Source organism: Gigantopelta aegis, chromosome 11 (genome assembly GCF_016097555.1).
Source record: "Gigantopelta aegis isolate Gae_Host chromosome 11, Gae_host_genome, whole genome shotgun sequence".
NCBI classification, from domain to species: domain Eukaryota; kingdom Metazoa; phylum Mollusca; class Gastropoda; order Neomphalida; family Peltospiridae; genus Gigantopelta; species Gigantopelta aegis.
Window position 1 is genome coordinate 23,874,613 of NC_054709.1, and position 13,649 is coordinate 23,888,261.

A 13,649-nucleotide genomic window follows, 5' to 3' on the forward strand; every position below is an offset into this window, starting at 1 on the left:
TCCCCCTATAGACGATACAGCTCACTGACACTCCCCCTATAGACGAGACAGCTCACCGACACTCCCCCTATAGACGAGACAGCTCACTGACACTCCCCTATAGACGAGACAGCGCACTGACACTCCCCTATAGACGAGACAGCGCACTGACACTCCCCCTATAGACGAGACAGCGCACTGACACTCCCCTATAGACGAGACAGCTCACTGACACTCCCCATATAGACGAGACAGCGCACTGACACTCCCCCTATAGACGAGACAGCTCACCGACACTCCCCCTATAGACGAGACAGCGCACTGACACTCCCCCTATAGACGAGACAGCTCACTGACACTCCCCCTATATACGAGACACTCACTGACACACTCCCCCTATAGACGAGACAGCGCACTGACACTCCCCCCCTATAGACGAGACAGCTCACCGACACTCCCCCTATAGACGAGACAGCTCACTGACACTCCCCTATAGACGAGACAGCTCACTGACACTCCCCATATAGACGAGACAGCGCACTGACACTCCCCTGAAACTCCCCCTTATGGACGAGACAGCTCACTGACACTCCCCCTATAGACGAGACAGCTCACCGACACTCCCCCTATAGACGAGACAGCTCACTGACACTCCCCTATAGACGAGACAGCGCACTGACACTTCCCCTATAGACGAGACAGCGCATTGACACTCCTCTATAGACGAGACAGCTCACTGACACTCCCCACATAGACGAGACAGCGCACTGACACTCCCCCTATAGACGAGACAGCTCACTGAAACTCCCCTTATAGACGAGACAGCTCACTGACACTCCCCTTATAGACGAGACAGCTCACTGAAACTCCCCCTTATAGACGAGACAGCTCACTGAAACTCCCCCTATAGACGAAGAACCTGAAGGTGATTTCATGGGAACCGAGCTGACCTTGTCAAAATGTAATTTCTTTCTTTTTTTCTTTCCTTCTTTCTTTCTTTCTTTCTTTCATTATTTATTTATTTATTTATTTATCTGTTGCAGCAAAAGAACACTGAAAAAGGTTAAGGTATGTACATATGTTATATTTAGAAGAAAATAATCTGTCTTGTAAACTTAATTCGTAGTCATATTGGTGGAGAGGTGTATTGTGTGAACATTACATCGGGACACCAAATCAGATTTTGTCATATATATATATATATATATATATATATATATATATATATATATATATATATATATATATATACAGAACTTCACGTACGTTGTTTTCGCTTCCTATTTATTTTGCGCAAGAATATATACCACGAGACCGCGTAGCAAAACCTGAAATTCGGGCAAAAATTATACAGATATTCGGACAAAATATGATAACCTTCTTACCATTTATTTCCATCATTCTAGCCTCAAAATCAGTTGTAATCCATGGGAAAATGCGTAATGATTCGTTTACAACATTATATAGCTGTTTAGCAGAAATGCTAATATGAATAAATGTTGTTATGTCCAGATTCGGAAATGTTCGTTTAATTTGAGCAAAAGCCCGTCTGGCCTCCTACAAAAATGGGAGCCCGTACGCCTATGCCGCCCACGCAATAGTGCATACTACTACGGTCTTTGATATACCAGTCGTAGCACACTGGGTCAGACTGAGAAATTCCGAGTTTATTAAGCGAGATCGATCATGTTGCATACCATACGTCAGTCAAGCACCACCCTCACCCGCCTCACTAAAATACAAAGTCGGAAGACCTGACCGCTGCGCCATTTAAGATAGTTCTTAGGTTCTTGAGTTCTTTTAACTTTACTGTTGCTTATTAATAAAAGCTAATCTTATTTTATTACCTTATGGTTAAACATATCTTGGTACATATCAAAGTGATACGTCCCACTAGAATGCCAAGTGGGACGTAACACTTTTGACGTCACACGATGACGTCATCGATTAGCGCACTACAATCTTAAAGGAACATCAACCACACAAGTTGAGTGATATAAATTCAGATTGATTATGGGTAATAAATAGGATATTAAACTCGCTACCATTTCGTATCATGTTTGTGTCCCTCGTGAAATAATTTTCATCACTAAAGCTCGTGACAATTGAACATTATTAAATAGGGACATAAACATGATATGAAATGGAAGCTCGTTTAATTAAATATCCTATAAATACGTGTGGGTTTTTTTTTTTTTTTTTTTCATTTTCTTACAGAAAGTAGCGGCTCTGGGAGTGGCCTTCACAAAACTGAGCAAAAAGGCAGACAAATATTTGGCAGAACAGGATACCGCGTCAGACAGAAGTGATTACAGTGAATCCAACTAGGACAGGACATTCGATATCCTACGATAGGATATCGTTTTCTCTTGTTCGACGTGTGCCCAGTACAGTCGTGCTTGAACCTTCAATGGATGTAGGCACGAGTCAAATGGTTTATTGATTGTTGTTCGACAGGCCAAATCTAATAGTAGACTATTCTATTTTTCATACCGTGTAATACGATAATGTATGCTTTAATACTACCGGCCTCGGTGGTGTCGTGGTTAAGCAATCGGACATAAGGCTGGTAGGTACAGGGCTCGCAATCGGTTACCGGCTCCCACCCAGAGCGAGTTTTAACGACTCAATGGGTAGATGTAAGACCACTACACTCTCTTCTCTCTCACTACCCACTAACAACTAACCCACTGTCCTGGACAGACAGCCCAGATACCTGAGGTATATGTGTCAAGGACAGCGTGCTTGAACCTTAATTGGATATAAGCACAACAATAAGTTGAAATGAAACGCTTTAAGACTGTTTATACCTTATACGTGTACATGTAATTGAGCATTTTGTATTAACCTTAAAATGTGTTTTATTTAACGACACCACTAGAGCACATTGGTTTATTACTCATCGGATATTGGATGTCAAACATTTGGTAATTTTTCAAAATGTAGTCTTAAATAGGAATCCCCCTATATTTTTCCATTAGTAGCAAGGGATATTTTATACGCACCATCCAACAGACAGGACAGCACATACCACGAACTTTGATATACCAGTCATGGCGCACTGTCTGGGAAGAGATATAGCCGAACGGGTCACCGAAGGGGGTCAATCTTAAATCGACAGCGCAAGAGTTGAGTGTTCTACCACTGAGCTACGTCCCGCCCCTAGAATTGTATATTCCCTACAATACAATATCTGTGTACGTTTTAACTGGACATTTTGTATTCAAAAGTAAAGCGGTACCACATGTTAAAATGTGTTTTGTTTTCATATCCTTCAGCAATTGCTGTGAAGAGAGAGACACACAGATCAAACAGACAGACTGGCAGAGACAGAGACAGACAGTCGGAGAGAGAGAGAGAGAGAGAGAGAGAGAGAGAGAGAGAGAGAGAGAGAGAGAGAGAGAGAGAGAGAGAGAGAGAGAGAGAGAGAGAGAGAGAGAGGAGGACAAACAGACAGACAGACAGTCAGTCGGAGAGAGAGAGAGAGAGAGAGAGAGAGAGAGAGACGGACAGACAGACAGAGAGACAGACAGAGAGAGACAGACAGACAGTCGGGGGGGGGGGGGAGAGAGAGAGAGAGAGAGAGAGAGAGAGAGAGAGAGAGAGAGAGAGTTTGATTTCTTGTTATAGGCCTATCGTTGTTATTTCTTGTCGTTATTGTTACTATTAGAGGACCTCAGAGAAGAATAGCAAAATTATGCTGAGTTTACCCTCTTAAAATAAAGAATTATTATTATTATTATTATTATTATTATTATATGTAGATACAAACATACGCCAGATACCTAACGGTCGTAATTTAAAAATAAACGAAGGTGTCGTTAAATAAATATTTCTCTTTTTTTTCCTGAGGCTGGTGTAAACAACTTGGAAATCCCAGCACTGTTCGTACTAAGTGGATTATCGCACGTGTCAACCGCACAATCAATCGCTATCGGTGTTTACTGTTAAATTATACATGTTTTGATTGGATAACAAGAAAGTGGGCAAGGCTGTGACGTCATGGTTTCAGAAAAAAGGCTCGTGTTTATTTATGATTTTAATTTACTTTGCTTTAAGATCAATATGTATTCGGTTTACCCTGCGTCAATTCGAATACCCTGATTTGTAACGAGTGCACGTCACAAAACGTCGCCTTGGTGTTACACTGGGTTTGTTTCTTTAAAACACTAAATGTTTAAAACCTATATTCCTTCGTGTTTTTCGTGTGCTTCTTATTCATCTAAGTTAAACTTTAGATCAATATTAGAATGTCCGCAATAGTTCTATGTTTTTTGCGTGACCATGCAAACATCCACATGCAAAGCTAAAGAGAACGTGCTAAACACCTAATCTCCTTCCCTCTACATCGCTCCCAGCTTCAGATAAAACCTTAAAGTCATCGGCTAATGGATGTCAAACATTTGGTAATATCGATATATAGTCTTAGAGAAGAAAACCGCTACATTTTTCCATTAGTAGCAAAGGATCGTTTATATGCAGCATCCTACAGACAGGATAGCACATACCACGGCCTTTGATATATCAGTCGTGGTGCACTGGCTGGAACGAGAAATAGCTCAATGGGCCCACCGACGGAGATCGATCCCAGACTGACCGCGCATCAAGCGAGCGCTTTACCACTGGTCTACGTCACGCCCAAAACCTAAAAATGACGGACCCTAGGTTTTAAAGACTATGGCATATTTTTCACTATTAGAGCCGTCTTTTATTACCAAAATCAGACTCACTAAAATCATACATAGATTTTATTGTTTAGATTATTCATTTCCGACATCCAAAGTGTTTCTGGTCATCCTGGTGTTTCTAATATAACAAAATGCATTTTTCATATGTTTAAAAACGCACGTGCGTCTGAAAAGAAACGGTTACGGAATCGAAGTTTAGTCTATTTATAAGAGGATTTTCCCGTTTCATTATCACAAACTCTTATTTCACTCTGTTGTGACTTTATCGAAATTTGTTATATGTTTATAGATTAACTAAACTTAGTGTCCATTTTTATGATTATAACTGTTGTATCAAAAACTTTAAAAACATTTGTATCGTTAATGTTTAACAATAAAAACAATTATAAAAAAAAATAACAAACTAGTGTTTCATTTATTCGTAGGCCTTCTATTTTTCTAAACTAAATGTGTTTAAATTGTCCATAAATATAGAATTTGTCTGACCAGTAAACACTTATTATATTTGTCGCAATATAAAGATCTCTAAATTTAGGTGTTTGTCACATAAATTAAATATATAGAAAAGCAGATATAACCCAGTTATAAAGTTAAGTTTGTTTTGTTTAACGGCACCACTAGAGTACATTAATGTATTAATCATTAGCTACTGGGTGTCAAACATTGGGTTTTTTTTTTTTACTCGGAGTCTTCAGAGGAAACCTGCTTCTAGTATTAGTAGGAAGGAATTTTTTGCATGCACCATCCCACAGAATTAGTAGGCCACTGGTAAAACGCTGGCTTGAAATGCGGTCGGTCTAGTATCGATCCCTGTCGGTGGGCCCATTGGGCTATCTCTTGTTCCAGCCAGTGCACCACGCACGACCAGTATATCAAAGGCCATGGTATGTTCTAATATGTCTGTGGGATGTTACATATAAAAAACCCATTGCTACTAATGGAAAAATGTAGCGGGTTTCGCTCTAAAAGATTATTTGTTAAAATCACCAAATGTTTGTCATCCCATAGCCGATGATTAATAAATCAATGTGCTCTAGAGATGTCGTTAAACAAAACAAACTTTTAATGATATCTTGCCCACAACAAACGTGATTACAGTTTCAGTCAGTGTCAGCATATGTCAATTTGTATTTTTATTTTTATTTAAAAAACATTTGTTGAGTATGATGTGTAACTAAAATTGCAGAATAAGTGATTCGAACCGGCACCTCTCTATGCAACGTTTCAGTCCCTACGTGGACGCCAACTTATGAAATAAGTAGGCTACGTTACCCATAGGTTTGAGTGATACAGTTGTTAGGCAGAAGCGCGCGCAGAAATTACGGAGGGGGGGGGGGGGGGGGGGGGTTTGTACACTGGCGAATAACGTGTTTAAGGCTATTGAGTCAAGTTTCCCCGGAAGTATTTTAAAAAACCCACACAAAAAAACCCACACAAACATCGTCAGTTCCTCTTAACTAAGACGGGTGGAGACTGGGCATCGATTTGAACCTAAAGTGTGTTAACAGCAACACAACTGACGACCGACTTATCTCTCACTAACTTCTAACCACCAACTGTTCGTTTGTTTCTTTTGTTTAACGACACCACTAGAGCACATTGATTAATTAATCATCGGCTATTGAATGCCAAACATTGGGTAATTGTGACTCGTAGTCATCAAAGGAAACCCGCTACATTTTTTTTTTAATGCAGCAAGGGATCTTTTATATGCACTTTCCTACACACAGGAACGCATATACTACGGCATTTGACCAGTTGTGGTGCACTGGTTGCAACGAGAGAGAGAAAAAAATCAGTTCAATGGATCCTGCGGCGTAAGCACCTCAAGCGAGCATTCATCCAACTGATCTAAATCCCGCCCCTACCACCAACTGTGACACGGGTAGCACATTTTGTATAATCATACTCACCATCCATAAATTACAGTTCTGTTTTTAAACTCAAACCAAGCATGCACAAGGGAGTGGATACGCCAGGCCTACCAAACACAGACTAATAAATACGGTGTTTTTCACACACCCCAACCTCGCTTCGCCCCATGTGATCAACTGTGGAACATTCCCTACTCCTTGTTTCTGCACGACACGCCTTGCGTTAACGACATATAAAAGCATTAAAGAGACATACCCTAGTTTTTAAACACTATTTCGTTTCACTATTAGAGCCGTTTATGATCACTGAAATCAAACATTACTTATATTTTATTGTCTAGATTATCCATTTCTGTAGAACCGAAGTGTTTCTGGTCATCCTGTTGTTTCTAATACCACAAAATGCATTTTTCATATTTTTAAAAACGCACGTACGTCTGAGAAGTAATGGTTATTGATTCGAGTTGTAATCTATTTTTAAGGATATTTCCCGGTTTTAACATCACAGACTCTTCTTTCACTCTGTTTTAACTTTATCCAAATGTGTTACAGGTTTGTAGATTAGCTAAAATTAGTGTCAGTTTTTTACAAATTAAAACTAGAATCTGCGCCTTTGACGTACTTGGTTTAACACTAAAGTAGTATGTTGTAAACATGTCCTCAAGTCGGCAGCAATACAACTAGATCTTATTAGTTTATTTTATTATCTTCTCAACTTATGCGTAAAGTAATAGAAAAAAAAGGTTAAATAAATATGATTGTAAACACATGCGTTTAAAATAACATCAATTATAATATTCATGAAATGTCTCATAGCAAATTGAATCTTTGTCAGCTGTAATGAAAAACATTAAATACAACTTCATTACACCTAGAACGCCTTTATACCTTTCAAATTAACTCATTTTGCTATGTAAAGATTAAAGATTAATATTTTATTAACGGAAATCGAAAGTCAACCAGCAGTAAAGCAAACATTTGCCAGCTTGTATATGCCCGCACACGCAGATTGGGAAACACTCGCTAAGCCGCGGAGTTCTCTTTAAAACCACACTGCCAATAAAACATGAACTTCGGCGGTCCCCTTTTCATCTTACACATACAAATAAATATCTTTTCTTGGGGAAATATGGCCACAGACAGGGTGGGGTAATTGCCGGTGTGGTGTTTATACCTCTCTGTCCTGAACAACCCCATCTCTTTGATGTACGATAATTAAAAACATTACCACCCGTTAAGCTTTTTAAAAAGTGAACATACACCCTGTTAATTATTGGGTGGGGCGACGATCCGCTAAACCTAAGAAAACCGCGCCAACAGCAGACGAGATTTGAGACTTAATTCATTAACATTTGGTACGTAGAGACAAAGGCCAGTGAACTAGGTCAATCAACGTGTGTTCCTAGTCCGGTGTCGTTAAAGCAACAATGTCGCTAACTCAGACAGTGGCGGGTCGCGTTATTCTGGTTAGTTTGGGGAGAGAGTAGAAGGAAACACTTGATCTGTGATAATTGCCCTCCCACCTTTGATTGCAAGAGTGACTAGCTTTTCAGTGAAAGCAAACGATATTGAAATAGAGAGAAACTGCGATTGGTTTAAATACGCATTGTTCTTCATCAAAAGTGTTTACAGTAATACGTATTGTCCTGTATCCAAAGTGTTTACAGTAATACGTATTGTCCTGTATCCAAAGTGTTTACGGTTAATCAAAATATCAAGTAAAGAATTTTTAATTGCCAGTATCCTCTTTAAAGTGATTGAAACAAAAATATTATCGGTACTAAATCTTAAGGCAGAGATGAAGTTTACTTGCAGAATGCAGAAAATATAATTTCAGGACATCTATATATTTTTCAAAGTTTTTTCGAGGAGAATATCCCTGAACCCCCTAGAAAATTTGCTTTGAGCCCTTGATCTCAGTCAGCACCCCCCCCCCCCCCCCCCCAATGTCTACTTGCTTCCGCTGTACCTGTCCTGTGTTTGTAGCCATTTTGAAAAGTTTTCAGATAATAAAATATCTTACCATTATTAAAATTACAATTTACTTAATTAGAATATAAATATATCGATAACCAATGTATTTCTGGACATCTTAATGCTCTATGGTACCGCAATATCGACGCTCTCGCTAGTGCACCACGACTGATATATCAAATACCGTGGCATGTGTTATGCATATAAACGATTCCTAGCTGCTAATAGAAAAGAGTAGCCCATGAAGTGTCGACAACGGGTTTCCTCCCTCAATATCTGTGTGGTCCTTAATCATATGTCCGACGCCATAGAACCGTAAATAAAATGTGTTGAGTGCTTCATTAAATAAACCATTCCCTTCCTTCCTTCTTCCTCAATATCGATTATTGTCTGAATGAAATAATTTCATATACATATATAGGAATTTATTATTTCCTCTAACGGCCAAGCGAAACTGGAAATAATTCGATCAAAGATCATTCCACTTATCTGTATAGTGCTTTATATTTAAAATATATTACGAAAAAATAGTGTTTTTAAAAAAAGGAAAAAGCAGGATGTGTGTTTATTTTGTTGGAGGAAACTAAGGATAGTCCTTTAATCGTTGGACAATTAAATATTATGTTCCAGTGTGGAAAAGTAAAAACGTTTGTTTTATTTAACGACGCCACTAGAGCACATTGATTTTTTTTATCTTATCATCGGCTATTGGACGTCAAACATATGGTCATTCTGACAGTGTTTTTTGGGGTGTTTTTTTTTAGAGGAAACCCGCTGTCGCCACATAGGCTACTCTTTTACAACATGCAGCAAGGGATATTTTATTTGTGCTTCCCACAGGCAGGATAGCACAAACCATGGCCTTTGTTGAAGCATTTATGGATCACTGGTCGGTGCAAGTGGTTTACACCTACCCACTGAGCCTTGAGGAGCACTCACTCAGGGTTTGGAGTCGGTATCTGGATTAAAAATCCCATGCCTCGACTGGGATCCGAACCCAGTACCTACCAGCCTGTAGACCGATGGCCTAACCAAGACGCCACCGAGGCCTGTCCACTGTGGAAAGAATAGCATATATATTGTGTACATTATAATTGTTTATCTGTTTATGTTTATGGGTATCTGTTCATAGGCTAATTTGTATCAAACATTTGGTAATTCTGATATATAGATTTAGAGAAAACCAACTACATTTTTCCATTGGTAGCAAGGCATCTTTTATATGTACTTCCCCACAAACAGGACAGCACATACAACGATCTTTGATATACCAGTCGTGGGTCACTGGATGGGACGGGGAAAAAACAAACAATAACGGAATCGATCCACAGAGGGGATTCGATCCTTGGACCCAAGTACCACAGACGAGTGTTACACCCAGCGGACACGCCCACACATGCGAAATAATTGACACGATCCATCAATTCCATCGAGTTTGGGTTCGAGTTCTGGTGATGACATAACTCGACTTAACTAGCATTTTACCGTTACGGCGTGTGATACAAACCAACTATAACATATTAATATTAATGGACAAACTGTAAATATAATGCCTTAATGGAATATTCTTTAAAAACACACAATGTTTAAATATTTATAATATTGATGTCAACTTTATAAAATTGCATACTAAGTAGTATTTTAAATGCATTGAAACTTTATTGTAATATATTTAAAAACAAATTAAGACAATTAAAAGAAATGCCAAATCCTATTTCCAATTTAATAATTTGAATCTTAAGATAAATTGTAAAACCAGTAAACACTTAATAACATTTTATTGAATTCACAGTTTTTAAAATACATAATTTAATTCAAAATGGGAAGAAGAATTAAATTTATAAATACAATACCTTTTGACTGAACGAAGATGGCTTCAGTATAAATTTATTTATTTACTCCTTTAGTAAACAATCAGACACATTTTGGAATAGGTAAAGATCTGGATCGGAAAAAAAGAAACCACCACCTCCACCCCCCCCCCCCCCCCCCCCCCCCCCCAAAAAAAAAAAACTCCGCAAAACCCCCACCAAAAAACCAACAACAAAAAACCCCAACCAAAACAACATTAACAAAAATATACACCCCACCCCACCCCACAAAATCGGTACAACAGTATACTTTACAAAACATTTATTTATGTATTTATTTATTTATTTATTTATTTATTTATTTATTTTATTTATTTATTTATTTACAACTTTTATTTTTATTATTATATTTTGTTAGGACTGGTAGTAATAATGATTCTATTAATGCTGTTATATTAGTGACCAAACAAGTAATATTTAAAAATCATTAGAAGCTTTTCATTCCGGATATTACATAGGACGTCACCCACAAGGAGCTAGTATCGTATTATAATATCACAAAACGTATAGCTGTTTTAGCTGTAATTACGATCAGTTTGTAAAGTGTTGGTGTGTTTGTCACAGTTTATTGAAAGATGTGCATGTATTATATATTTTTGTAATCTATACTGTGTGTGTGGGGGGGGGGGGGGGGGGGGGCAGTTTGTCACAGTTTATTGAAAAATATGTATTATGTATCCTTTTAATCTATATGTTATGGAGTGGAGTTTGTTGCAGTTTATTTAAAGATGTGCATGTATTATATATTATTGTAATCTATATTTTATGTGGGGGTGGGGTGGACTTTACACAGTTTGTTGAAAGATATGTTTGTATTATATATCATTTTAATCTATATGTTATGGGGTGCAGTTTGTTGCAGTTTATTGAAAGATGTGCATGTAGGTGAAATTTGTTACAGTTCATTGAAAAATATGTATTTATTCTTAGAATTTATATGTTATGGTATTTGGTATGTTTGTTTGTTACAGTTTATTGAAATATGTGTTTGTACTATATATTCTTTTAGTTTATATATGCTATGGGGTGGAGTTTATTACAGTTTAATGAAAGATGTGTTTTTATTATATATTATTTTAATCTATATGTTATGGGGTGGAGTTTGTTTGTTACACTTTACTGAAAGATGTGCATGTATTATATATTATTTTAATCTATATGTTATGGGGTGGAGTTTGTTTGTTACACTTTACTGAAAGATGTGCATGTATTATATATTATTTTAATCTATATGCTATTGGGTGGAGATTGTTAGAGTTTATTGAAAGATATGTATGTATTATATATTATTTTAATCTATATGCTATTGGGTGGAGATTGTTAGAGTTTATTGAAAGATATGTATGTATTATATATTATTTTAATCTATATGCTATTGGGTGGAGATTGTTAGAGTTTATTGAAAGATATGTATGTATTATATATTATTTTAATCTATATGCTATTGGGTGGAGATTGTTAGAGTTTATTGAAAGATATGCATGTATTATATATTCTTTTAATCTACATATTATGGGGTGACGTTTGTTACAGTTTATTGAAAGATGTGCATGTATTATATATTCTTTTAATGGGATTTGGTATGCTTGTTTGTTACAGTTTATTGAAAGATGTCTTTGTACTATATATTATTTTAGTTTATATATGTTATGGGATGGAGTTTGTTACAGTTTATTGAAAGATGTATATTTATTATGTATCCTTTTAATCTATATTTTATGGGGTGTAGTTTGTTTGTTATAGTTTATTAACATATATGCATTTATATATATATATATATATATATATATATATATATATATATATATATATATATATATATATATATACTCTATAAAAAGGAATCTGTGTCTAATATGTAGGAGCGTGTGCAGGGGGATGGGTAGGAGTGGGGATCGAACCCTCTTCCTCCCTAAGCAAATTGTGTCTTTTTTATGATCCGACCTCCTTAGAAACTTCAATAAATTTCCTGCGCCTGAATTTTAGGCGTAAACAGATTGTTATTAGTCAGACGCATCTTACAATGACAGAAAACAGTTCCCTTTAATAGTAATAAACTAAACAGTGCAGCGTTATATTTTACTTCATAATCGGACATATCGCTTTCGCATTGACCAAGACATTATATACGGGGCGGCACGTAGCCCAGTGGTAAGGCGCTCACTTGATGCGCGTTCGGTCTAGGACCGATCCCCATCGGTGGGCCAATTGGGCTATTTCTCGTTCCAGACAGTGCACCACGACCGGTATATCAAACACGACTGGTATATCAAAGGCCGTAGTATGTGCTACCCTGGCTGGGTAGGTGCCTATAAAAGATCCATTACTAATTTAAAAAATGTAGCGGGTTTCCTCCCTAAGACTATAAAATTAAGCCTTTAAGATATTCTGAACCGTGTAGGTAACACAAATGTTTTTGAGATGACATTAATTCGAAAACCGTATTAAATTAAACTACACCGTATTAAATTAAACTACATACCTATACCTACCAAACCTGTTCTTTCAAGTTCACGCTATCAAACTATGGGGTTATGTTATTAACTCTAAATATCTGTTAGCGTTCCTATTGTCCTCTATGGAATCTGTTTACCGTAAAATCTACATCCTCAGAAGAAGAAAAAAAAGATCAAAAACCTTGGTGTGTACCCTATTTATTGAAAAGCCTTTGATAGATCCACACTTTATAGCCCTTACCAGAAACCAATGATTGCCTTTTCAAAAGCGTCAGTATGTTACAGCCCTTGTAGATACAAGACGACCAACAATGAAAATTATTTCTACCTCAACATTTATCAGCAATAAACTTTTGTGACTTTCAAAATCGGACCGAGCTGAGTGGCCATAACGCGAACGCTACGGGTCTGTCTTGACGAACCGCTCGACGCACGATGAGTTAGCGAGACAAGGGGAGTAACTCTATGTTTAATAGATGAGCAAAATAGGGATGGACCTTTGGGAGTGGATTTCGGATGAGCGCCGGTTAGACACAGGCCTAAATTAAAACTCAGATTCTTCACTCTGTAATTAAATTACATATTTAAGAGCAGCTGCGTTACGGTGAAGTATGGCAATATATTTTGTAATTATAGTTTATTAGTATCAATTAATTTCTCCGACGCAACTACGTGTTTTCACAGACTCGGTGGTGTCAAAACAAATCACAAGTTTTATGGACCTCCCATAATGTTGGAGGCGGGGCTATAAGCGCGTAAGTCCCGCCCTCATATTGAGTTACCCCTTTAGCTATTCAACGCGGCGGC

The 13,649-nt window shown here is 37.5% G+C and overlaps 1 protein-coding gene across 1 annotated transcript in view; it reads left to right on the top strand.

Annotated features, from left to right (window-relative positions):
* Positions 1–2,622, top strand: part of LOC121384947 — a 29,470-nt gene extending 26,848 nt beyond the window's left edge. Inside the window, exons 10-11 of the mRNA XM_041515436.1 lie at positions 1,023–1,047; positions 2,197–2,622. Of these exons, the coding sequence (XP_041371370.1) occupies positions 1,023–1,047; positions 2,197–2,307 (136 nt within the window). The 3' untranslated portion in view covers positions 2,308–2,622. The remainder of the gene's footprint in view (positions 1–1,022; positions 1,048–2,196) is intronic.
* The last annotated feature ends 11,027 nt before the right edge of the window (positions 2,623–13,649 follow it).